This window comes from Dromaius novaehollandiae, chromosome 6 (assembly GCF_036370855.1).
Source record: "Dromaius novaehollandiae isolate bDroNov1 chromosome 6, bDroNov1.hap1, whole genome shotgun sequence".
Classification (NCBI taxonomy): Eukaryota; Metazoa; Chordata; class Aves; order Casuariiformes; family Dromaiidae; genus Dromaius; species Dromaius novaehollandiae.
The window spans coordinates 16,383,853-16,411,559 of NC_088103.1; the positions used below are offsets into that span (position 1 = coordinate 16,383,853).

The 27,707-nt window shown below is 37.9% G+C and overlaps 1 protein-coding gene and 1 long non-coding RNA gene across 2 annotated transcripts in view; both read right to left on the reverse strand.

Annotated features, from left to right (window-relative positions):
• Positions 1-27,707, reverse strand: part of GLUD1 (glutamate dehydrogenase 1) — a 31,178-nt gene that overhangs the window by 2,935 nt on the left and 536 nt on the right. The window contains exons 2-11 of the mRNA XM_026116718.2: positions 15,835-15,915; positions 14,931-14,986; positions 13,967-14,030; positions 12,203-12,297; positions 7,503-7,682; positions 5,649-5,786; positions 4,473-4,610; positions 4,264-4,344; positions 3,261-3,384; positions 1,959-2,050 (exon numbers count right to left, since the gene is read on the reverse strand). Of these exons, the coding sequence (XP_025972503.1) occupies positions 1,959-2,050; positions 3,261-3,384; positions 4,264-4,344; positions 4,473-4,610; positions 5,649-5,786; positions 7,503-7,682; positions 12,203-12,297; positions 13,967-14,030; positions 14,931-14,986; positions 15,835-15,915 (1,049 nt within the window). The remainder of the gene's footprint in view (positions 1-1,958; positions 2,051-3,260; positions 3,385-4,263; positions 4,345-4,472; positions 4,611-5,648; positions 5,787-7,502; positions 7,683-12,202; positions 12,298-13,966; positions 14,031-14,930; positions 14,987-15,834; positions 15,916-27,707) is intronic.
• On the reverse strand, positions 17,825-27,705 carry LOC135328694 (uncharacterized). Its single transcript, XR_010389669.1, has 2 exons — positions 27,221-27,705; positions 17,825-24,409 (listed from the first exon to the last, which is right to left on the reverse strand). It is a non-coding gene; the product is annotated as an uncharacterized LOC135328694 (long non-coding RNA).

A 27,707-nucleotide genomic window follows, 5' to 3' on the forward strand; every position in this document is an offset into this window, starting at 1 on the left:
GGATGCCTGAGTATCAGCTTCAGTGGTCTGTCATTCTGACAGCTGTAATTTACTAATAATTTAAGACCTGGCTTCCCAAAAGACATACTGTCCCTCAAATACAAGTTTGGGCTGTATGCAGAACTTAGCAGGCTAGTTTCTAGGGCTTGTGTTAGGGACCACAGTAATTACTTTAGGCCACAGAACCCATTTACTATGCTACTCATTCAGTGTAACATTTCTGAACAAGCTAGCATCATACGGGATCAGGCTAAAGGACTATTACTATCATCTGACAGTGGCCAAGTTTATATGCATTTCTCTCAACTTCTTCTCGAGGAGGCACGGCTTACTAGTTTTAGGTGAGGTACTGGATTCCCTCCTTCCCGCCAATAACTTGTCTCATCTCCTCCTGAAATTGTGAACATCCCCCCCTACCCAAACCCACCAACCTTTTAGCTTCCATATATTCCATGGGAAGGTGTTCTGCAGATTAACTCTGTTGTACTAAGAATTGCCTCCTTTTGTTCATTTTGAGCCTCATTCCACTAGTTTTATTTGACACTACCTCATTCTTCCTTCCAGTGAACAATCTATCCTTTTCTATTCTGTTTCATGTCACTCATTTTATAGATTACTGTCTCTATCCCAGGACCATTTCAGGCTAATAAGACCTAGCTTAGTTGATTGTTCCATTTATAAAGAGCTTCCATATCTTTGATTATTCTTATCGCCTTTCTCTGGACTTTTTCCAGACCCATAACATCTGAGATAGACACCAAACCTGCATGCAGCATTCAGAAGGCAGACATGCTCTGGATTTATACAGCAGCATAATTATAGTCAGTTTTAGTCTCTTCCTTTCACAAGAATTCCTAACACTGGATTTGCTTTTTGATTACTATGGAATTCTAAACTTACATTCTATTGTTACCTCTAGAACTTCGTCTGGAATGCAAATGGATGAGCTCACAACCCATCGTTTTATATGAAAATTTCTCCACCATGTATTGCTATACATTAGATAATATTGAATTTCATCTGACATTTTTTGCCCAGTAGTTCAAATCTTAGGGGAACATTCTACATTTTTTTCAGTCAGGTCTTGTCTATATTACCTTGGAGTTATAGAAATAGCATACCACTGTGGTGTGTGATCCTGTTGAAAGCCTTTAGGAAATCCAGGCAAACTATATTAACAACATCTCCAGAACTAATATTTGAGGCACGATTTCCCTCTGCAAAAGCTCCGTGAACTTTAATAGCCATGGGGCATCAAATAAATTATTAATGACACCTACATGTTTATTAGCCTAGCCAGTAGAAATATCAAATATGCCATAGCAAATAAAAGAATCGGGGGAAATGGGTTTGGGTTTTTTTTTTTTTTTTTTAGTGTTTTCCTTATTGGTCTGCAAAGAGAAGAGAATTCTCCCTGTTTAAAAAAAACAGGAGGGGGGAGGGGGAGAAAAAAACACCTGATACCATTTGTCTAAGCAAGTGAAATACCAGTCTGTCACTCCAAAAAATGGCAACAAGCATTCTCGGTTGATTAACAGCTTCTGAAATCTGAGGTAGTAATAGAAGATAAATATCCAACATTCTATAGTGTTATTAAAAAAAAAGGCTGTATTAGGTACTCTTATAAAAGTAGATGAGTTTTTGCAATTTAAAAAGGGATCTAACACTATGAAGCAGTCATCAATACAAAGCGAGGTCTATATTAAAACTGTAGCTTTTTAACAGTAGTGGAGATACTTTGCTTTGGACTCAAAAGAAAGAAAAAACAGCCCACTTCCAGTTCTCCTGAGCAGTTTAGATCAATCCTTTCCTTTAATTGTTTGGCCGTATAGCTAACTGCACTAGTGCCTTGGTGCAAAAACCTCCCTAATAGCTACAAAGGTAAGATTTAGACTGCAGTCTTGAAACCAGGATACAACTACAGTAACAGCCCAAACTCAAACACAGCAACTACTCACTGATATCCTATCTTGAAATTCTGCTGTAGGCACAACTGGAATAGTTCCACCATGTTTCCCAAATTTTCTTTCCAAGCTTTCCTGGACAGACACTAGAAGGGGGAAAAGCAGAGGCAAGGTAACCAACAAGGAAAGCAATGTGTTTCAAATAGGTGTCCTCCCCTGCCCTGGAAGACTTGCAGCATTCAAAGGCATGAAATGCAGAATTCAGGGGTTGGGTGGGTGGGGTGAAGGGGAGTAGGTCATCTTACTTTTTTGCTTTCTAAGAAAAAGGTAAGATGTTAATCCTATAGTTTTATATGTGAATGCCTTCAATATGCATGTCAGTATTCCAGTACTACTGCTATGGGACAAAGTCAGCTGGTAAGCAGACTATGGATTTTACTGATCCTACCTTACCAACTTCAGAAAGCTGACGGAAATCTGGACCAACATTCCTAATTTGATAGCATCAGACAAAATACTTCTTGAAATTAAAGCCATGAATTATCTCCTATTGCATTTCACATACATGCTACTTACTAAGAAAAAAGCTCATATGGAATACTAGCTTTTTTTTCCTTAGGACGTTAGAAGTGTTTTGTATTTTAATTTGATACTTATTTCATCTTAATTCTTGCAATTTAATTAGTAAACTTTACTAAACAACACCACAGAGTATTTCAGATAAGGCATGATCTTGAAGCTAAGAAAAGGATTTAAATTAGAATTGCCGAAATCCTCTACCACTTTAGAATAACCTTAGAAGTCATAATTTATGAGAAAAGGACATACTAAAAAAACACACACATTTTGTCAAGTCCTATGTCCTGAGATTCTCACATATCCCCCTGCCACCCTTTTCTGCACAAGTCTCATTCAAAAATGGAGAGAAATCCTGTTGTTCTTTTTCATGAAGCTTATTCTCTCCATGTAATCAGTATTCTGGCCCAGAAACTGGGAAGCACACACAGTGGCCCCCAGTGGAGCTGTAGGCCATTAGCCAATTTTTACAGTGCCTGTACCAACTATGTTATTGATTCACTCAAATTCTCCATTCTTGTGCGTGCAGAACAACGTTACCCACTCAAAACTCTGAATATTCTTCAAATACCAAGTACATAGATGTAAGAAGTTTATTAAGAAGTACTAAATATTTCACATATGGATTTGTATTTGATATTTTCACATAACTGAAAAAAGCATCACTATGAATTACATGGTAATAAGTGAAAAAGTATGCATTTAACTTAAGCCAACTGAGTTGCAATTCATTTAACCAATTCAATTAAATGGCAAGTGAAAACAGAACTGAGCACTTACTGAGCAAGTGGTAGTTTGAATCCCTTTCATATTTAAAGGTCAAGCGGCCATAACTGACATGGTTCAAATTTTTCAGCCACTCAAAATAGGATACTGTTACACCACCAGCATTCAGGTAAAGATCCTGCACAGAAACAGCAATGTCTTGAATTGTATTTAGGAAAAGTAAGCAAAAATACTATGTACAAAATATTAGTTTAAGTTGCAGTAGAGAAGACAATCCAGTTATTCTTTCATGACAATATTTATGCTTTTCTGGAGTCCAGAGATTACTTCTATTTGACTTAGAAGTGGACTTGACTTTAGAACACAGTACAGTTGTGCTTGTTTGACCACTTTCTTTTATTTTAGCACAAGTTTTCAAGCAAGAAAACCAGGGCATCCTTAGGCCATCTCAGTTAGTAAAGGCCAGAAGATCATCTGCTCTTCACAGATACTTTACTTGACTGGGACACCCTTTCCCTGGGGAAAAGGATATCGTTATTCCTGAATAGGTCGTATTCTTTCAAATTATCACTGTAGGCAACATTTAGTCTATCGATCTATGATACACAGTTCTGTCAGATCATCACTCGCAGACATGACGTTTACAAACAAACAGCCAGTGTATTTACTCTGCCTTCCTCCTTTCTTTAGTGGATTATTTAGTCGAGCAAATGTCAGCTAATACTCCAAAAGGGAAAACTACAGATTTAAGAAATACTTGTGGATTGTTCTCCCTTCTGAAGATGCAGCCTTCATGTAACAGTTATCTTTGAGGGGGCATTTATGTTTGCAGTGAGATCTTTAGGTAATTACTACCAATCTTAAGCAACACTAACACCCATTTCCCAGGCATCAGAGGTACTCTTAAAAAAAAAAAACCAAACAAACAAAAAATACCCTACCTCTTTAAGAGAATGAATGGCCATTAATAAAGATCTTCAATAAATAATTTGTTTTGCTATGATTTACGGAAACATTACTCCCGTAACAAAAGTCAATGATCGAAACAGAATCTTACAGGAATAACCATGATATTTCGCTCCAGGAAGATTTTGTCAGCTTCAGGGGTTGTAGGCCCATTGGCACCTTCAGCAATAATCTGAAAGGAATCACAACAGAGTAACTGCTAATTCAGAGGTATATGTTTCCAGCCACACTAATTATTGAATACTAGTATTTAAACTGCCTTTCTCCACTTTTCATTCGCATTTGAACTCTCCAACTTACTTTTGCTTTGACCTTGCGAGCATTGGCCTTAGTCAACTGCTTCTCACTGGCAGCAGGGATGAGAATGTCACAGTCTGTTTCCAAGATGCTGCCCTCCAGTGCCTGTGCTTTAGGGAAGCCCATGATTGTCCCATGTTGCTGTTTGAAGGAAACAAATCAGTGTTTTTAGTGTGTGTACTGGTTTTACTTCCTTCCCGTCTTCTAACCTTATTAAAAGAGAGAGAAGGGAGAAGAAATGATACTAGTAAGACAGCACATAACGTAATTCCTATCCTTACTCAGAAAAGGCATTAAAAAGCAGCCCACAAAGCTTGGATAGTAGTCTAAGTTCCCATGATTGAGGTGTAACTGCTTTCTGGATAAAGATAGCAATGTTGTTTGCTCTCTGGAATATGTAAAAAGTTGTAGTCCCTCAGCTCTTTAAAATACATGGCAAATGCAATAGTTTTCAAAAAACTGAAATGACCCAGCAGTCTGCTAAGCACAGGACATGCTGCATTGCATAAGATTGAAAAGTACCATTTTAAACCTTAGCACTACATCGATGGCCTTTGTGTAGTGACAGAATCTTTTCAAGAAAGAGGGTAAAAAAGAACAAAGGCACCCTGCTTAAAAGACGACAAATGACATAAGCTCCTTAAGAACTCTATGTAAGAGATTGTATTTGAGCATCTGTCAGACAGGCTTTCATTTCTTCAGCAACATTCAATGGGTAAGTAAACAGCAGGAAGAGTGCGGTTTTAAGTCTTAATATATGCTTATGATTCTCAGTCAGGAATCCTTCAGGAACCTCCTTGCCTTGCTTGCTTGAGACATCCCTCCTAGTTTAGTCATAAGGAAGGCAAAATAAGCATGAACTCCAGTTCTGAAACCAAAATAATTAGCCTGTGCACATGAAAATCCTTGCCCTTTTATGGAGAGTCAGGTCAAAAGGTAGAAAATGCACAATGTTATAAAGCAAGCTGACTGCTAAAACCACAGGATCAGTTAGTGTTAACCACTACATTCATACTGGGGATAAGGAGAAAGCAAGAAGAATCAACATTCCTGAGCCATTTTGTAAGAACTAATTGCAGCACGATCTAAACATTACAAATTAACACCAGTCTACAGTCATCCTCAGTGCTTGCAAAGCCAACAAAGGTTAAACCATTTCTTCTCTGCTAAGTTTCATACCAATTTGAAATCTTCTAGTTCCTTTGGGTCAATCCCATCAGGATTCCAGATAGAACCATTGAACTCTCCAACAGCAACACATTTTGCTCCAAAACGATGCAAGTATCTCATAGAATGCAAGCCCACGTTACCAAATCCCTGAAGGTGGAAAGAGACAGGGAAAAGTAGTTAACCCTTCAGCTAGCTTGGCAATATTGCTGAGGCTTATATACCTTTGAATAGTTTTTTAATCTATTAGCATGTCTGAACATCAGATGATGTGCATGGGAAAGATGGCACAAATCTATACACATTCTGCTCTGAATAATAACATTATAGAAAGTGTGCATTATAGCTAGCAATATATATTTGTGCAAAGTTTTTCATACTGAAAAACCGCAAGGGAAGCGTTCATTGTTTTGACACTTTCATAGTAACATTATGTTTATTTTATGACTGGCACTGTCTTTGATTCATAAATTTTTGTACAACCATTCCAAGGTGTGGTTAATGTTTGTAGGCCAAAATATATTCTCATTTAGTTTGGGTAAGGAAGGCTTACATGCCTAAAACCCTCCCAGAATAGAAAGCAATAAACAAGGATGTAATTAATTCTTCACATTAAAACAAACAGACTAGCAGGAAGCTATGTTATTTCTAATGCATTTCTGAAGCAATCTTGCACAAAATAGATTACCTAAATTTAAATTTAGATAATCCTGCATTTCATTAGTACTTTCTACATCTCTATAGGAATAGAAAACCTCATTCCAGGCCATTATTCCACATTCTGGAAGCAGAAGAACACAAACAGCAGACCAAAAGGTCACAGGATTCATATCAGTTTGTAGTAAGATTCTATCCAGGAAAAAAAGCTGAATATGAAATCCCTCTGTAACATAGCTTCAATTATCTTTAAGGTTCCTTTTTTTCCTCTAGCAGAAGCAAACTTTGGCATGAACTAGGTCTGTTTGCAATATTACATCCTCATTTTCCTAGAGCAATCTTTAGCTATTTTATTGGCCATGTTTTCAGTTTAATGTTCTGCTTTAGTGCCTGCTGGTTAGCCTGATGCCAAAGGGTAGGGAGAGGGGGGTGCTGCTACATGCGTGCAGGGCAGAGATGTAGGCAGAGGTCACAATTAGGGGGCATTGTAGATTCTGCTATCTCTAACAACTAGTGTGTTGATATGAAAGACAACTCAAAACAAAGCAATCGCTCAGATCCTCCATTCAGCTTACTAGCTGTTTATCAAAGCTGGTGAAAAGGACAAGTTATTTCTTTGAAATTTTAAGAATGATAATGTGTATTACTGAGCACTGAACCCTTTCAAAATTCAACTACATAAATAAGAGCTTCTTGAAGTCCTAAGAACACAAAATACGTACATTCAATCCTACAAATTTAGGACAGCATATCAGTTTCTGCTTTCCCAACTGTTTATTCTATAGCGGAACAGGAACATACTACCCAATTCCTACTCTCTCTCTCTTTTTTTTTTTTTATTACAAAATGGTACAACGAATTTTGTTTGGGCAAAAACAGTGCCACAGTTCACTGAAATGTGTGCGATGCCTTAGTTTAAAGAACTCCTGTAGTAGTATCTCATTTTGATCTTTGCAACCTATGTTTATAAAGACTGGAGATCTGGCTTTGTGCCTGTAGAGTGCAATCAAAAGTTCAGTTTTCATAAAACAGTCCAAAATAAAGCGTACCTATGTTGTTTAAGAAGTGCTTCTAAAGTTTCAGAGTAAAGGTTAATCTTGAAAGTCATAAAACTCTAACAAAGATTTATTGCTACAGCCCATTTTAAAAGCAGCTCTACCGGAGTTTTCTTTAACACTTTTTCCTTGCAGTTGAAGGAAAAAAAGTTACCTGAACAGCAAAGGTTTTATCCCCAAATCCAGGAGTCATTCCCAATATACTCATATATGATGCTTCATTGATGAAGTTTTCAATTCCATGGAAGACACCACGACCAGTTGCAGATATACGTCCATGGATCCCACCTTGGCTGATGGGTTTACCAGTAACACATGCATGTGCATTAATATCCTGGAAAACAATGAAAGATTTGTGAGATATGGAAACAATCAATGAAAAGACAGCTGGAACAAGAAGTTTTGTACACTTTAGAGACACGAGGATCCATGTATTATTAAAGTCAGAACACACTATAGTTTATATGCATTTATTTTACAAAGCCAGTTTCCTTCCTGAGGTCGCATTGAACAGCTTCTCAGAAGGAAAAAAAGATACTCTAGCAGATGTCGGGAAAATTATATAATGCAGTATTAGATATGGTCTGGAATTCTTTTGTTGCATCCAAGTGTACATGTTGACTTGAGTCTGCGATTAATAATGGTGACACTTCTGTTGCACTGCTAGCAAAGAGCAGACCTTTCACAAATCAAAAAGTTTGAGGGATATGTTTCTCAGCACTACCACCTATAGCAGTCAATTTCCATCATCATTCTTGACATTTTAATCTTTTAAAGGGTTCTGATGCATCTTGGGATTGTTCACAGCTAAAGCCATTTAATCATCTTTAAACAGTGTTTAGTGTTCCTTTACACCAAATCCAGTTATTTAGAAACACAATACAAGCTTAACACCTTCCTGTTGTCAAAACACAGGGATGATGTTTGATCTTGGGAAAATCTACAGTACAAAGGTCATATAGGAAAAGCTAGATAAGTATTTACTACTTTTATTCAGCAATATATACCAGCAAGCTTCTATCTTAAATCTGGTGCCAAATAAAATTAAGTTTTCTACATGCTAGATAGCTAGCCAAGATAAATTAGACTATTTGAAGCTGGAGTTAATTTTTCAGTTTAAATTAATAATTTGAAAAAACCTTCTGTCACCACTGGTTCCCATGCTCCCACACCCTCAGAGCTTGGCCACACAGTGATTTGGCACCCAGAAGTGAAAGAGTAGGGATGAAAGAGAATTCACTGAAATGAGTCTGCCAGCAGCTGGACGGGTTTCTATTCCACCAGCAGCACATTCACTGGGAGGCTCCCTTCTCTCCGTTGCTTGTGCCAAATACATTTCCATGCCAGTGGTCTGAGCACGAGATGCTTGGTGAGAGGGAGGAAAGGATCAGAGAAGAGTGAGTGGAGGCAGAATGGCAGGGGATGATTAGACCCATAGTGGAAAGCAAAACTATTGATTGTTTGAAAATGATAGTGAGTTAACTATAACCTTTAACAGCCCCTCTTTAAAAACAATAAAAGTGATGCTGGACTTCAACACAATGTTCCTAATTCAGTTTCCCAAAATGTGGCTGCATTCCATTCATTAAGCTGCATGCTCCCTCTGGTGGCATACGCACAAGATCTGTGCTGTCATTTTGCTAGGAACAACTTGGCTCAGTTCTCTGAAGTATTATTAGGTTTTCATTCTGTTTTTTTGGACTGAAACTCTGTTTCAGCCTTCATGCATTCACAAAGGAGGGAGTATGCTTTATAAGCATTTGAACAAGTACAGCCTCCTACCATCTACAAGAATGTATTTATTAAAGTCTCCTCACGTCTCCTACAAGTCAGTCTAACGTGTTGGAAAGTATAGAAGAGTAGAAAAGGATGAATTTAATCAAAAACTTTAGCAATGTGCAATTCAGTGATCCAGCAACTTAAGGTGGATTTTCCAGAACAGTTAACATAGTAGTTATAAAAGACTTGCATCATTTGGCAAGAAACAGAGCATGAGTTGAGGGCAGGTCCCAAAGTCACATAGTCACACCACAGTAAATGTCAGAGCCCTAAACTGGCATTATACTTATGTTTTTAAGTCAATTGAAAAATTTTTGTATACCTCAAACAAAAGTAAAGACCACAGCTTTTAACATGAGGTTTGTAAAATGGCTCATGGTTAGCGTTAAAGACTTCTGTATTAATACTGACAATCTCTGAACTTTGCTGGTGGAGCTTGTAGACACCCTTATTTTGCTCATTCCTGAACCCTTTTCTACTCTGCATTATTCTCCTTGCCTCTCCAGCTTCCTGGCAATGTTCTGTTAGGTTTCAAGCAGACTTCCTTTATCTGTTTATACCTGTTATTTAACTTTTTCTCTCTACTTCAAGCTCCCAGAACACATCCACATACAGTCACATCGACTCATCAGGTCTGCACCTTTCCCAGACAGATCCCTCTCAAAGAGATATCTTTCCACTCAACTGAATGTGGTCCTTCACACAGTTTCTATCTTTTTCCTGAGTTATGATTAGTTTCAACTTCCATGCAATGGTTGTTTTTCTCTAGTTCCCTTCCCCCTCATTGTCACTTTTATATATTTGGCAGTTCCTTAATCATCTTTTTGTTCTTGGTGTCTCAGCCAGCTGGTTATCTGAAACATCTTCCTCTACAAACTGCTTTTGATAGATTATTCCACTCTATCCATCCTTGATAAAGTTCTCACCTTCCTTCTCTACATCTGATCATTTTCCACAATAGCTCATAAGTCCAACTATGGTTACCATTATCTCTTCCATCTACAACCAAGAAACCCTACAAAAAGAAGCATCTTCATTTAATTTGTCCTTATTATTCCAATTCTTTAATTCACTTTTCAGAAAAATATATCTAAATCCTCTCAGCTGTTTTTGTTCTTCAAGACCAAGACATTGCCTTGCAGAGATAGCCTAGGAATAAAAGAAGCCATTGTAGCCTAATTAATTTTTTTTAATATTCAGTAGCTTTTTTGGGGTGTGTGTGTGTGTGTGAAATGTGTGTATCTGTAGGACGACACAACAAGCTGAGATCATGAAGTGGAAGAATCAGAAATTCGGGCATTTAAAAATCTTTTCCTCTATCAATGTTTAGTTTTCCACCTAACAAAAATGAAGCTTCTTTACAGAACTCCTGTATGTGAACAGACTGTTAACAAATACAGCAAAACTTAAAGCCATCTGTACGTTGTTAGCCTTCAGCATTCTTACAATAGCAAATCTGCTGTATCCCAGTGAAGTATGCATCAGAGTGCAATGAGTGTGCTTACTGTACCTTGAGGCAGTAGTTTTCTTAAGTGATGGAATGTTAAGTTACGATTGCAGGAGTAAGTTGTCACTTTGCACCCTGAAGTGTTTCTGAAGCCATATTTCTGACCTTTGACAAGGTTTGAAGTTTTTAATGAAAGATTTACATCTAAATGTGTGAATACGCAAAAGCAAGTAATGCTTTAGATTTCCCTAGCTAACAGACTGCTCTGTGGAAAAGCTATTCAACTCAATTAATCAGTTAGCTACATAGCCTCTTCAGGCATTCTCCCCCTCCCTGCCCCCCAAGAAACTTTAGACTGTATTTCAGATCTAGGACAAACCAAGCCACCTCTCCGCTATTGGTATGGGCAACAAATAGGACATGACAAGTATTTTGCCAGGAAGCACGCTGTCTTGAGAAAGCCAAGCAGGTCTTGACCAGACATGCCAGAGAAATACGTGTCAGGCAGTTATAATGCCTAGTTACTAGGGAGTGTTGGGGGGGAAATACACCCTGCTGTATTTCTGAGAAGCTGCTGGAAGCAACTGCAGAAAGTGAGAATAAAGCATCTTTTAATTTCAAAAGGAGTTTGGTTAGCCAAATATGCAATAGCTTAGCATATTAACCCACTGCCATGAAGCTATGGCAAGATTACTTAGGAAACTATGACCTGCTGGAGTAGCAGAAATGATGTCTGAAAGAGATGCTAGAAAGTTCAGATTGTAGAGACTTAGGAAATAAGTTGTCTGTTATATATATTATTTTTGTCTAATCTGTCAAAATTATACAATAGGAATATTTCCCTGGCCAACAGTCATGTTTCTGGAACAGTCAAAACTCATCCAAATAACCCAATAAGCAACATAAGGACAAAGGTTAAATTAAGGGCTATAATTACAAAAAGAAAAAAAAAATTGCTTTCTGAGCAACAAATTGTATCAGCACCTTTTGCTTTACCTTCTCGAGAACTTGCTAAAGTCTACGCTGATTTCTTGTTATTTTCAAGAGACCACATAGAGAAATTTTTAATACTGTTGTGGTGTTATACCAATAGTGAGAACTGATTTACATTGTTTCTTGAATGACTTAAAAACTAACCATTTATTTAATTACACTTGTAAACTTGGTAGTCTAAAGCTGAAAACTTTCAGTACATTAAGACTACACCAACCATTATGAACTACATATTTGCTTAACAACTTTACAGTAATTACACTACTAATGAAAAAGCTGAGGGAAATGGTAGAATTAAAAAGCATTTTTAGGTTGTCTTTAGACTACAAGACCTTTATAAACAGTATGTTGTCTTTTTGCTGAACAGTCCTAATTGGTATGGTATCCGACAAACATAATTTAAGCCTAACAAAGAGTAGTTTTTTAATTTTTTTTAACTATTTTTTTCTTAACTGCAGCCTAAAAACCTTGTATCAGTTAAGTTGTTATAGTTGCAAGAAAATATTTAGATCCACATAATTAAATAAAATCATATGATGAAGCAGCATGGTAATAAATACCTAGAACAGTGATGACAGGATTTCTGCAAAGACCAAAAAAGCCTGTCTACTTCAAAGCCTCTGCCCAAAACTTACATAGTGTCCTATGGTATTGGCATAGGTGTCAGCAATCCAGGACATCTCCCTCTCCCCTGTGCTCATATCAGGAGCAGGCACATCAACACCAGGCCCTGTAGGCAACAGTGAAAACAGTTCTTAAGGATCAAACATGAATAGTTATCTTCAATTACTATTCCCTTGGGAATTGAGCTGGACTTGGCAAAGAATTGTTTTCTTATTTAATCCTCAGTTGATTATTCAAGTCATGGGTCTGTTTGGATTCAGTTCGGTTTTAAACTTTGTATCATGCATTTGTACAATACACAAGCCACTCAGTAAAATGAAGGTCAGTTTGTCAATGAAAAGTTAGAGTAAGATAATGCATCAGAATAATATTTTTACTTTTTTGATGATCACTGCTATAACAACAGGAAGGACACTACTTAGGTATGATTCCTATCTACCATACCGTTAATTGTTTTCGTATTAGAACATTTACGTATTTCTATGAATCTCTTTTTCCTTCCTAGCTGAGTTTAAAATTTTTGTTTAAAAATTTAAAGTAACCTGTTCTAGTTACTGCGCTACAGCATACACATTTGAATTTACCTCTCATTTCAAGAAAGGTTTATTACAGCTTTCTTGATGAACTAAATCTTTGAAAGAACCTTTGCACATCTGTCATAATAACAACAAATTTAGTCTATTTTTTCTAGATAATTAAAAGAAGTATTTAGCCAACCTATTTAAGGTCAAAGGGTCCTGCTCAGCAAGACTTTAAACCTAAGTCTGCCTCTACAAAATTGTCTTCTAAATACTTTTAAAAGGTTTTGAAATCTATACAGCCCCTACCATAAAGTCAAACAGGAAGGTGAATTTCATCAAACTATTTTAACTGTCACTGAACTAACAATTGTTATCATTAGTATAGTGTATATTATTACACTAGTCACATATAACATCAAAAAGTGCTTTTCAAAGCAGCTTAATTTAGATGAGAAACATTCTGGTCAGAGAGCAAGAAAATGCAGATAAATTAACATATGTTCTTAGAGGCAGTTAGACATCAGGAATACATGGCAGACACTTGACTAGCTATATGCCTTACCACATGCCTTCATTTGAGTAAGAGCCTTCTACAGGTAAAGATTCTCCATTTAATTAGGAGTTGAGCTAATAATGTCCAGTTTTACTCGAGAGGAAACTTCCAGACCTTCAGGCAGCAAGCTATCAGTACGACTCTGGTTTGAGAGTCTGAATGAAACACCTATTACCAGTACAAAAGCTGGGGCTGAGGCTCTGTTACAACAGACACCTATACAGTACTTCTTGCCTAGCTTCCTCTGTAGCCTGTAGTTGCCATGGGTGAAGCCATCAAAACTTTCTCTGGGGTGGATCTTCTACTTCCTTCCTCTGTTTCCTCCGGTATCTGCCAAAAACCTCAACTGAGACTACAGGAAACAGTAACAGTGAATGGCTCTATATTAGAGATTAAAATTGCAACAAAGTTGGTCATGATTTTCTACCCTATCCGTAAGAAACCCTACCACCTCAGCTTTTGTGGCTTTTGATAGCACAGCAGCCTTCAGAAAAAAGTCTTTAACTTAAGATACAGTTCCTTTCAATATGTAGTAAGCTGCAATGACTGAATTCTTTGTGGCTCTTTGCTGAAAGGCTCATATCCAAATTATTTATAGTTCTCAAAAATGCAATTATTTTAAGGATACTTTCTAGCGGACATTGTCAACGTACAATAAATCAGATTCCTAAATTTTACTATTAAAATTGTACATAACGTACCAATGAAACCCTTTTTTGCTAGCTCCATGGTAAATCTTCTTGTGATTTTTTCCAATTCATTGTCCTATAAAGAAAATGCAATAAATATCACCAAAATCATTAGTGCTCATGAACATTTGCTAAAACTAATAACCAAGTGTAAAAAGATGCCTTTTCTTTTCTTTTTTTTTTTGTTTTTAGAAGAAAGGATGATTCATATATTTATGTAGTTTATATGACACTCCCTAACAGTCCCTTGGTATTCAGACAGCACAAGGAAACATTCAACTTACTTTCTGTACATCCTGATCTATAACAAATCAGGAATGCAAGCACAGAAAGAACCACCTGTGCTTGTAGCAGAGATTTCCAGCAAAACAAGTCCGATAGCCTGTGCGAGAGATTTATACCGAGCAATAGCAATAGCTGGCCTGCAGCTTACATAGTCAACACAGTCCTGAAGTACTTCACACAAATCCTCACGTGAGTTTTGAGCTTAGAATATCTGATACATATTCGAGCATTCCTTTCTATACAAGTTATTTTAATTTGGGCAAGAAGGCACGCCTGCAGTAAACTTTTTATAACCCAAGTTAGCTATTATTTACACTAGAACACTGCGTATAAAGGTTTAGTGGACCATAAAACTATTTGTCATAATAAACAAAAACATTAACTTTTTTGTGAGAGTAATTTAAGCCCTTATTAACAATATCAACTTGAAAAATATTTAGGTTTCAAATGGTCTGCAATCTTCTGACCTCGAGATAAAAAAGTAATGAACTAAATGATTGAAGTATTTGACCTCTTAATATATACACCTTCTAAAAATTCTTTTCCTACCTATTGCACGCACAAGCTTAATTCAGCCTCTACAGAGGCAGAAGTGGCAGGAAATTTTGAATTATCAAGAATGCCCTTAGAAGAGCTTTTTAACTGGCTGGCTTCAGTACTGCAGTTAATTTTTATCTATGATTAAGCTTACTGTGTAGTTCTTGGGATTGATCTTGACACCAGCCTTTGCCCCACCAAATGGCACATCTACAAGAATGCAAAGGAAAATTATTTTACTTTTTCAACAACAAAGGCAGAACACATCAATAATTTGTGTGAATTATTGTATCTTTGATTTTTGCAGTGAATTTGGTTTTGCCATGCTCAGGGCTTCACAAATGTAAGCTATAATCTGACCTGGATACTCCTTTTAAAAGGGGAAATCTTTCAAGGGCAGCTTGAAAATTGTCTTTGACACTTTAAGTTCATGATTTACATCTTGTATCCTTCAAGCTCTTCTACTTAACATTTGTAAAAACAAGAAGTTTTACAGTTTATTTTTTACTGTTTCAGCTCAAAAATGTTACTTTGCAAGTCTTAAGTGAAGCTTCTCTATACACAAGAACAAAGTATTTTGTTTTCATGAACATAATGTTTAGTTGCTCTCCAAATTCCACTGCAATTATGCAGTCATGTATGAATTACACTTCTTTGTAACCCATAGAGGAAATTTATCCGTATTCTCCCTCCACAGCTACCCTGCCCAAATCCTTCATAGTCTCCATCTTCTCCCCTTAAGATTACCTCCTCCAAATCCAAATCTGCCATACACAGATTTGTCTTCCAGAAACAGTACTTTTATAGGTGGGTAACTAGCAGAGTTTGGACTCTCCAAATGAAAATGTAACTTTATTTGAGCCCAAGGAGCTATAGTAACAGCAGAGGGAATATATATGATTGTATTAGTCACTATACGTTTTTTACCCACTTGATGCAAATTGTAGTCAAAGATTAGTGTCTAAAATTTAATTTAATCCCTCAGGTGCTATTCTGTAAATTACATCAGTACTGACTGAAATTCAAGATTGCATTCTTGCTTGACAAATCACACTTACCAACCACAGCGCATTTGTATGTCATTAGAGATGCCAAGGCTTTCACTTCATCCACACTAACATCCAAACTATAGCGAATACCTGTAAGACACACAGGAGAAAAAAGGAATTCATTGAATAACTTCTCAGGTATTTATAAACTGGGAAGGCTAATTCTAGACCACCCATCTATAACATGCAAGTATTTAACTTATCAACCCATTTCCCGTGAGAGTTTTAAGAACGATCCCCCGTTCTCCTACTTAAATATCTATCTTTTCTTTAGCAGGAACTAAAAACTTCAACAGTTCTCTACTAAGTCGTTTAATAGCAGCACTCAACCTTGGAACAAAAGTGAATGTTCCCTGAGAGTCAAGCTGATAGGTCCCTGTTTTTTAGAAGACTGATAAAGCTCATCAGCATACTGTAAGATCTTTAACTTTGAACTTCATTCATTGTTTATACAAGATGAACTGTGTTCCTGAATGTGACTTATCAGTACAAGTCATAATCAACATCCCTTTGTTAGAGTAGTGCAAGCTTCTGTTAAGCTACCAGCTTTGTAATACGTTTGGCTGTGGTCCAATGAAACCACGTGCAGCTTCATGGCTCTGACTGCTAGGTAGACGCATGACAAAAAGCAGCAAGCTACTCTACTAATTCAAATTTGTTCAAACCATTTTGATAGACTAACTCTACCAGCAAGGCTGTATGTGATCAAGCTACCCATCCTACACCCTGCATAAAACCCAGCACAATCCGCATTATCTGCTCCGATTTATTCAGAAGAATTGCAAGCATGTGTTGACAAATGATCCAGATTAAAATTTGTATTGTTGTGGTTTGATAGAGGCTCAGATTCAAAATTGGTGACTGTGGCCTTCAAGGCAGTTCAAAACCAACTGGAAAATGATTATGCAAAGGTAGGGAAATCTGTTCACATGTCTGACTCCCAAAAGTCTTTTAAGAAATGGGTTATAACTATCCAATAAATTCACCGAATAAAGCTTAAAATTCTCATATTCTAGAGGTAGTTGCAAAGTAGAAAACTTTAGACAAACTGAGAGGGCGCATATACAGGCCTGCAGAGGCCTGAACACGAAGTTTAGGATCCATACAGTTCCCACAAACGCATGGGGCAACAGCGAAAAGCCCTACAGCTATGCATTAGCGTCTATCCAAGCTTAGTCTGTATCATTAACCATAACAAAGCCATGCAGAATTTATGCTCTCCTCTATTCCCTAAATCCTCCAAAGACAGGCTGTAGGTTGTGCCAAGTTGCATGGTGGTTTGTAGCAGGCACAGAGTGTCCTTTAGATGCTAGGACAAGGTGCCACAAATTTCCTATTATCTAGAGAAGCACATATTCAGGTCCTCAGAAGTGGAAAAAAAAGGCTAGCATACATTACCCAAACTAAAGCACTTTGCCCCTGTGAAAGCCATTCCTGAATGCTCTGGAAACAGTCCTAGTTTCAAAGGAACTGAATGCTGCTCAAATAAAGCTGACGGCCAAGTTCTGCTTTCTTATGCAAGTTCAAATAGCAAAAGAAAGCACCAGGACTCCACAGAACAGAATTTAAATTTAGAGTGTACATGGGAAGGAGGGTGGGCTCCAAAAGCAAATTAACTAGTTTCTGACTTAGGCAGCGAAAAGGTATAGAGGAAGCCTGCCTGGGCTTCCAAGAACCTTCTCATAGGAAAAAACATTTGAAATTTAAGTGGAATCTATTAAGGCCCAGCCGAACAGTCTGAGACACAGTGTACATGGTGTTTCATACATGTAATTCGGAGGAGGGTTACCCTCCTCAGGTAGGTAACCTGCTGACTACGCTCTGAGTTGCAGTCCTTGAGCAAAAGCCACCACCTACAGTCCGGCCAGGCCTGCCTGGGGACGGTGTTCCCTCTTGGCTGCACAGGTACACTCAGGACCTTGTCCGAGGGCGTTGCTCAAGCCGGTCAGGCCCGAAGCCCCAATCTATGCTTGGCAGGAGTGAACTCTGCCCCCATCCCCATCTGAACTACATCACTGTGTATTTATTCAACCCACATATTTGTTCTAACTTCACCAAGCCACGTACGCAAAACAGTTTTGCTAGAACTATGTCAGTCATACCTTTGCAGGCACGCAAAATGCTGTTTATTGGTATACAGAAAGCAGCAGGTAGATTAAGAGTTAGGGTTATTTATTTTTTACAGTTTTAACAGGGAAACAGAACACAAAAAAGGAGAGTGTGGCCTCTTCTGCATGTTTATCATATGGCAGATGCAATCTGAAAAACTGAACAAGCAGCAGTGTAGCTAGAGGCTTCACACACATGCAATTCAGTTACATTTCCACTTTTATTAAGGGCTGCTATATATTTTATTGCAATAAATATTACACTTTTATACTAGGTGAACTAAGGAAAATGCTCCAAGATTAACAAAGCATTGAAAGGCTTTCAGCTGAGACACCTATTAGTCACCATGTACATATACCAGAATAGGGACAACTTTTAGACTTGAGGCTGAAATTGTCCTTTTCTTTTATATTTTTGAGCAGGATTTAGCTTCCTGTGTAGTTCACTAAACAGTTTTAATTAAATCAACTTGTCTAATGGCTTATCTTCATAAGTGGGAGACTAGTCAATTCTGAGAGTTGTGCTGACTTCACTAGCTACTTAATTACTGTTTCTATGCTAAACATTTCTATTACCAGGTCAGGCATAGTTCAGGGTATAGCTTCCCTGTTTAGTGACAGGTATGATTTTTTTCTCTCCTGTAGCAAAAGGGGGACAACATTGAAAATATGCTAACATTTTATTCCTTTTCACAATTAGGCCAATTATCATTTTCCAGGAACTGTGATTAATCTATAGGAGGCCCACCTCTCAACCGGGGAGTTATTTGTGCTGTGAGGGCTGATGAGAGCCAGGCATTTGAGAATGCTGTACATCCCATCTGCAAGAGCATGCACAAAGATAAAAGACTTAATTTCTATTGTATTTGGACATCAGTGGAATTTAGTTTGACAGCTTCCTACTTTGGCAGGGAGAGAGTATTGCCATGCATTTGTACAGCTCTTTTGGAGACGCATTCAATAGCCCAATTCTAAAATGGACCACATAAACAGATGCGATACTGTTTTTCTTGGTTTTTTTCTTTTTTTTTTCCCCAAAAAGATTTTTAATACATAAGCAATGAAAGTCACTGCTACACAGCAAGACTAGCATTTTATAACCCTGGCAAGTCCCACATAGTAGGTCTCTGGAAACTTGCGACTGTTATAGCAAACTGGTTAGACAAATAGTTTGAAGAAAGCCTCAAGTTACTGTGACTCACTGCCATGGAAAATACTTTTCACTGGAAAACATACAAATTCTTTTTCTAGTTGAGTATTCTCTTTCCTTGCCACACCCCAAGAAGCTAAACAGTATCCTGAGTGATAGCTTGTTTTTGCTATGCACAAGATATTCTACATGAGGAAAAGTTTTTATTTTAATTGTTTCACTACTGGGTAGTATAGAGAGAAGGCTTTATCACCACATTAGTGTCTTAGCTTTTGAAACTTCTGTTTTATGATCTTCCGTATTTTGGAGATGCTATACCTTACCCAGTTATCTCTGTGCTGAGCCCAGTAGTTGTCTTGGCCATGGTAAAATTTGCTCATGATTTAACCTTAGCCTCTTAGAGAGATGCTATGGATTAATTTTAACTTTTCCAAGTAGAGGTAGCAAAGCACTTGAAACAGCATTTTTGAAATAAATGTCAAAATAGTGCTTATCAATAAGACTGTATTTTGGATTCTGTGATATAACTGGTGTCTGTAGGGATCCCGCACATGAGTTTTACAGTAACTGTCAGTTACCATTTTAAACAGAATTTGTAGAGATGTAAACTGAGATTTGTACTAACAGGTAGGTAATGAAGATCTTCATTTCAAAGAAAGAGTAACCAGCTGTACATCCTAGACTTTACTTTGTACAAATTTTGTTGTGTTCCATTACATTGTGTTTTCAGTATGCTTACTTTAAAAAAAGATATACAGAACCACTAGTTTTTAGAGAACATGATTGCTGTCTTTCTAGTTGCCTAAAAATCTGCAGAAACGCACTTAGGAAAGTTAGTATAATTACTTCCTGACCTTCTAGTTCAGTTATCATAAAGACTAGTTAAGTACACAAGCCCTCATCACTAGTGAGGGTGAAGTATTCAAAGACAAGTCTCAAAACTAAGTTGTTACCAAGGTAATGGCTCAGAGCAACACACTTGGCAAGCTACTCCTCCTGAGTATCTTGTGAATCTTAGCAAGTCTTTCAAGTGCACCACAACCCAGAACAGCTTTGCATCTCAGTCTGGATTATTCATATCTAACCAAGGCTTTTGTCCTGCTTTGACTTCAGTATTTTCTTCTAGTCATGATTATCTTTTGAGCTTTGAGACTAATTTGGGCATTTTACAGGTCAAGATTCTTGCTAACATAGTACATTTGTTCTCCTCACCTCTATCTGCAAAATCCCCAAAACAAAATCCATAAATCAGCTCCAGCATTTATTGCAATACCTTAGTTCCTTAATGTCAGCTTTGTATCCATGTATAACATTTTCACCTAGATGAATTTCAGTAGGAACAGAACTTCAAAGCAATCCTTAGGCTCTCTCACAACAACTATATTTTTTAAATCCCTAAAAGCCTAAAAGTCCTTCCAAGCTTCCCTGCAAGGAAACTGCTTAACCTTAGCTAATTATTTGAAGAGTGCAGTAAACAGCATGATGACAAATTTGTAATTTCTGAAGACTAAGAAATTCCAGAGAAAGCTAATAAAGCAGGATGAGTGAGTAATTCAGCACTGGAAAACAAGAACACTGTACACTAATCAGCAATAACAATTACTCATTCCTAAATTCAATTCACTAACTAGTGGGGGGGAGGGGATAAAAAAATACGCCTTTCTTTACATACAGCATTAGTTAGATATAACCTGGAACAGGGAACAGCCTCCCCTATGGACATATCCCACCATTCTAATTAAAAAACAACTCCCATGTAGCCTTAGTATCTGTACAGTGACCATTTAGGTACTGAACTAGACAGAATACTTCAGAATATCACTTCTTTTATACTTTCCATAAGCTATTTTATTATTTCAAATATACATACATATAAGCTTATTTCATTCCATGCAGAGGAAGGCCAAGAATATTCTCTATTAAAGTATCTGGTGCATTAGTAAGGTCTTGTGTTTTAAATGCTAGTATGACAGATTTTGTATAACACCAGCCCAGCACTTACTACCTGCAATTTATGCACTTAGTGAATATCACTAGGAAGTAAAGATAGAGTGCATGTCTCATCTCTAAAACTGCCTCAATCCTGCATAAAAGATTAGGTTGTTCATTAAGAGGCACTCAGAACACTGTAGTAATAAGGACTGATACAGTGAGATAAAGATATTAATGCCATGTGTGGGTGTGTAGAGGAGGGAGTAACACGTAAGTTGGCCTCTAATTCTGTGGTCTAAATGCCATAGGAGACAAAAACGAGCCACCATAGTGCTGACATGAAGCAGGCAAATTTCAAGCTGTGCCTAATAGCTTATTTCCTAGCAAGATGGAGCTTTTGTAATTCATGTGGATCAGGTGCAAAGAATACCTGCTAGGATGACCAGAGAATGAGGGGTCTAATATGCAAGAGGTTTCCCTCTTCAGCCCCCTAAACGTGTTTATCCAGAAAGCCCAACGCTGAGAGAGTTATGATCTCTCTATAAATAGACAAGGAGCCAACAGTAGCAAGGGAAAACAACTATTTAAGCTCAAGGACAAAGCTGGCTACTGAACAAACGGCATGAGCTGATTATGAAAAAGCTGAGACTGAAAAGATTCATAGCCGGAGAAGCATACACAAGTGTAGGATGCCACTCCTTGTCCTTTTTTTTCTTCCCCAATTTGCAGTTTAAACATATATCCACCACTGCACTTGTTGCAGAGTTAGGCATGCTACAATAGGAAAATATAAACCTGTGAAAATCAGGCACTCATACAAGCTTTAGCTATAATACTACAAGTGTTATCACAGGCTAATTACCAGTCTTTATCTGTAAAACTCTGATTCCTTTGAAGTTAGACCAGTTTCCATGGTTTATTTCAGGTTACAGATGGTCTATGTTATAGTCCCATATGTTGTATGGCTCCTAAGATACACTTCCTTATCTTATTCCCTAAGGCCCCTGGGCTACAGACTTTCATACACACCTCACTTAGAAAGCAAATACACCAACACAACCCCAGGATAAATGCAGCTCTATTGAACTGACAGTACCTTATAGCACTATTACTTACTTCTCCATTTTCAAGGGGGAATAACCTATGCCACTAAGGTAAAGACAACCCATGGGGTTGTACTGCTCCAACTTTCGCCAGTAAAGTCTTTTCTTTTGCAAACAAGTTACCATCATGATGTATGTACACAGTTTTAGACAAGGTAATATGCATGACAGAGGCTACTGGTGACTGGGCACTGATACTGGTATGAGCCTTAGACCTCTGCAACAGGAGAAGTGCAGCAAGGGTAGAATGAATATCACCTTGTTTAGTAAGAAGCTCATTAACACGTAGTTAAGTCAGAAGAGAAGAAGAAATCCTGGTAGGCAGAAGAGAAGCAGCCAAAAACAGAAGATGGGAAAGTCTCCTCATGCTGAATAGCTCCTTCTGGTAGCAAGCCAAAGCAGCACCACACAGGAAATCAGATTCATTCACCTCCAAGTCAAATAAGCAAATAAAGTAAGAGTCATCTGTCTTCAAATACAGATACTGAACATGACTTTCCAAGTAACATAGGACAAAGTTTTTCAAAATCCCCAAACTTCTATATACATGAAAGTCAGACTGAATCTACTGTGGAACTAAAGATAGTTTTAAAGTGTTTCTGAACTGAGGAAGTAGTTGAGATGTTAAGGCAATTTGAGTGAGCATAAACAAAAGGTTATGCTGTTTCACAACTCTGATTAACTTGGTTTCATTGATACCAGACCTGTTGGGCAGTCAGTTAACATGAACAGACTCTAAAAGTTTTATCCCTGCAGTAAATGCTGCCAAAACAAACATGGAATCATTTCCATACTACCAAGCAGCTATGAACTCAAAAAACTTATTTGTATTTGCACACTGGTTATTTTCACTAATCTATTCTCTGAAACTGACCTATTAATTAAAACAGTTGTCAGCAATGACCTTATGAGAAAAGCAGCTTAACCAGTTTTACATGTTCCATAAAACTTGATAAAATTATTCAAAGATTGTTTTACATAGAGACTTCCAGGGTACTTTTCAGCAAGTCATCTGTATTCAGCCATCTCATTTCCTGTACTGTATTTGGTTTTACTTCTTTAGGCAGCTGTCACTGCCATGAACAAGAGCAGCTGTGGTTTCCTGTTAGTTCTGGCCACTAGCATGCAAGTCACCACATAAGCAAGGGAAAGACTGATCTGACCAACAACACTACTTCAGCTACCCCTGAGCATCAGTCCAATATTATAAATACTCAGGTTGGCTCATAACCAACTTGCTTCAGGAGTTCCAAAACACAAGAAAACTGCTTATCTCCATGCTCTGAGTGGGATAAGATTCTTTTTTCCCCCTCTCTCTTCTAATTAAATTTTCCTTTCCAAAGAGTTAAATTGCAGAAAATGGAATCTTTAAAACCTGGACTTGTATGCTGGAGCCAGTACAGAGCAAGACTTACCACTTAAATGGATGTATTCACAACCATTTTGTAAAGATTCCTAAAGCACAGAAGAAAAAAGAATCACCACCTCCTTGAGTTGCATTGGTTTGCAACCCTTAAAATAGTTGAAGATTCTTTTCTAGAACAATGAAATAGTGAAGTGATTCAAGATGCAGACAGAACTGTTATTTCTGGATTCTTCCAATGACATGAAAAAAACTGAAGTTATAAGCTGAAAACAAAGCATGTTTCAAGTACTTAGTGCCAGTTTTCCTGAAAAGCACTTCTCTTTATCCAATGAAGTGAATCACATGCACTATTGTGTAGCGACAACTGTGTCCAACACAATCAAGTCAACCTATGTTTCTAAATCCATTTTGGAGGCAGAGGGGAAGGTGGGAGAAGTCACTATAGAATTTCCTATTTATATTAACTATAGAGTATTAAAAATAGGGTATTAAAGAGCATTTACTTTTTAAACTTGGGTACTTGTAAAATATGACAGTCAAGTTTCCCATCAAGGTATAGAAGTTGGCCTATGCAAAAATTTAAGACTAATCTTGAATTTGTTCTCAGTCAGATCAACCTACGTGGTCTGCCCTTCCACTTCTGTATCAGGCCAGACCTCCTCTGGCATTCACTCTGCTGAGTTCTGTCTACTTGCAGGCAACAGAAGATTTGGTACAGAAAGACTTAAGTCAACAAACTGTTGAATTCCCACTGGCAGGTATCATTCACATGCCCAACCGAGTGTTAAAGTTGCTGCATAAAGATCAACCTCACACTCAGTTTGGCACTTTCCAGATTTGCGCTGGACTACTACGCAGGAGTCAAGGTTTTACCGTAGGGGAGAATCAGCAGGCTAAGAAAAGTGAAGATGATGTTAACAGTCACCTGTAACAAAAGGAAACATATTCTTACTGTTATGATGTTAAGCTACAAGCACAGACATCTAGTAGAAACAGTGAGGTACTGCTTAGTATTCAGAAATATTAAAATATTTGGTCTGTTTCCTAGAGTAATTGAGCTGTCTAGGTTCACAGCATTTAAATCAAGAATTAATTTGATTTACAGTATAAATTCTTGATTAGTTAATGGCTAAATCTATAAATGACCTTACAAACCAAAACATACACAGAACTACTAATGAAGTATTTCAGTATAGATGTATATCAATAAACTAGGAAAAAAAAAATAAAGGGAAACCTTGAGAAGCCTGAAGAACATATGTTTTCCTGAATCATATACTTAAAGCCTACTTCAGCCTTTTGTTTAATCTATACACAGGACAGTACTTAATACTCTTTAAACGTCATCTCTCATCATTCAGCTTAATAATACTTTGACATACCAAGCACTTTTTCTTTAATTGCACTTAAAGATGTAAAACCAAATTTGATTAAAACTCGTGAAATACCCATGAGATAAGAGTTTGAAGTACCATGTTCCTTACAACAGCGACAGAGATGACCAAGCATACCTTGTACCAAGCATACATTATTGTACATTATTGCCTAGCAGTAGCTAAAGGCCATCTCTTTCTTAGTACATAATACATATCTTTAAAAAGATTGGTATGGGCAAATCATAAGAACCTTATGATTCCTCATCATAAGCGGGATCCTAAGAACCTTATTTTAATCAAACATTTTACTTTTCAGTAAGTGCAAAGTTAAAGTTCATATTCCTGCAACTGAAAAGCTCTAGGACCCATGTTCCTCCTATTGCTCTGAAAATCTTCCTCATAATGCCAACTTACCGCCTTCTTTTAACAGGTAGGCATTTGCTCCTTGCTGTTTCTTGCTGCTACAAATTCCTTACATCAGATTCTGGACTACACAATATTTGTGACAGTCATTTCAGCAAGTTTTCTCATTTCACAATATTACAGAGTTTTGAACTATATTTTACTATGCTTTGCATTTCTTCCTGCAGAATCTAATCAGAGTCTAGTTTAAAAATCAGTTTTAGACAAAAGCTCATGTAGTTGGTTCACTCGGGAAGAATCAAATGTACCACAAATGCAGAAATACCTTTACCATCCTTTTTCTTTGCAGTTTAAGTAGCAACTTTCTACTGCCATTTCCTACCTTTTTTCATAACAGGTTTCAAGCATTCCAACTGCTAACTGAACACATACCATATCACATGTCCTATTTAAATTTATGACAAAGCCAGATCTGTCATCTGATAGTGAGCCAATTCCTAGAGAGCGTTAGAAGGTAAATTCCATTAATGTTCACTACACTGAACAGAGTGGAAAGGAAACAACATTTGCAGTTCCTTCCCCAACTCCATGGCAGGAGGGAAACAGCATGGGAAAAAAAGGACAAAGTTTATTTTCTTCAGCTGCCATGTCCAACTACCTGGAAACTTTCAGCACAAACATGACCAGTCTATCCTCACTCAGGCTATGCAGAGCAGATTACATCTCAAGAGTCACATTATTCACTTTTTACTTTCTTAAATTCGTATTTTAGACTCCTAGTTGTGTGGATACCTATCATATCAAGCAAAATACCCTTGAGCCCATTAGACTGAGGAAACAGTCTTGGACTATTGAGTCTACCAGGACCGGTAATAACTTTCCAGAAATTCTACACTGTTTTCTTGAGTCTTAGCACAGACAGACAGGCCTATGAATTGCTACTAAAATCAAGAAATTCTCTTGAGGATTTAGAAACAACTGTCAGAACAAAAGGCATCCAATCACCCAATCTTTTTTTTTTTGTTGCTGTTGTTCACATGTAGAGTAATTCTTCATCATAAAGTCTTCCATTTCTGAACAATATTAACATGAAATATTAGCAGTTTCTCAATGTTTGATAGAATTTTATTAGTTCATTTGCTGCTGAACTGTATTTTAATATGCAACTGTGGCTCTGAACAGTAACAGAGGCAGTACAGAAAAGGACTCTTTGTAAGCAGCAGCAAAAAGCAACTTGACCTGAGCAACCACAAAAAGCAGTGTAATAGTTATCAGTATTTTAAAAGATATTATAGCAGCAGCAGAACTCCATACAGAGCAAGCTTCACCCAAACCAGGCTTCAGCTATGACTAAGTTTGAAGTTAGGAACTCCTGTTCCAAGCTATCACCAGAAGTTATTTTAAGAGTTAACCTCCACATCATTTCAAACTGTTTTTCATCCTCTCTTCTGGATAAGAATTAAGTATGCTACACAACACTCCCTGCGCATTCAATTTTGTAAAGTTAGAAACCACATCAGCAGGACCAACTATTTGTGCTGGAAAGAGAAAATTCCCATGTAATATAACCCACGTCATATATTCAACAGCTAAGCTCACTATCAAAAACATATTTATCCAAGAACACCTTTCCCACTCTGTTCTAGAAGTCAGGGGTCTCAATTCAAAACAAATAACAGGGAAAACTGTTTTCTGCAAGCACCATTCTTGTTTACCACAGAGTTGGTCTATGCTGAAGAAAAACTCCTTGATTTATATATATTACTTTAAGAGCTCTAGGTTGAGATGTTGTATGCTCCTGAAATGGTCTCCAACACTTAACTGCCCACAAAGCTCAGCCCTACTGAATAAAGTATCCTAAAGACTATCTTTATTTGTTTTTCAAGGAAATACCATCTATGCTGGACTAAATAACAGGAGTGGGAGTTTGATTTCCTCAAGACTATATCCTGTTTTCCTACACGACTAGCTCTGCTGAGTTACCAAGCGAGACCCACCTCCTCACTTGCTTTGACTAGGTATGCACCTGGCTATAGGTATTCCCAGTCAGCTTTTTCTCGGGGGAAAAAAAAACAAGTTTTTTTTTTCCTACGTATCAAGCTGGTTGCTGGGAAGACTTGTCAGTTTTCTCTGCCGGTTACGAGGCGTTTTCTCGGCGAACGCTCTGACTTCACGCGTAAGGTTCAGCAGCGGAGACTTCAAGCGCGAAGTTTCCTGAAGTTTGTTTTCCAGCAGACATTACTGAGGTTTGAGTCACATCTGGGCTCCCCTCGCACCGCCCGGCCTCGCCTCGCCTCCGCCGGGAGCGCGCCTGCCGCGCGGGGCCGCGCACCAACGGCCGCGCGCGAGCGCCCCTTTCCCGCGCCCACCCCGCCCGGGGAGGGGGGGCTGCTCCCCCCGGCCTTGCGGGGGCGAAGCAAGACGGGCTTCCCCGCCCGGCCGCCGCGGAGCTGCCCGCGCCAGGCCCGCGGGGGTCGGGGCGGC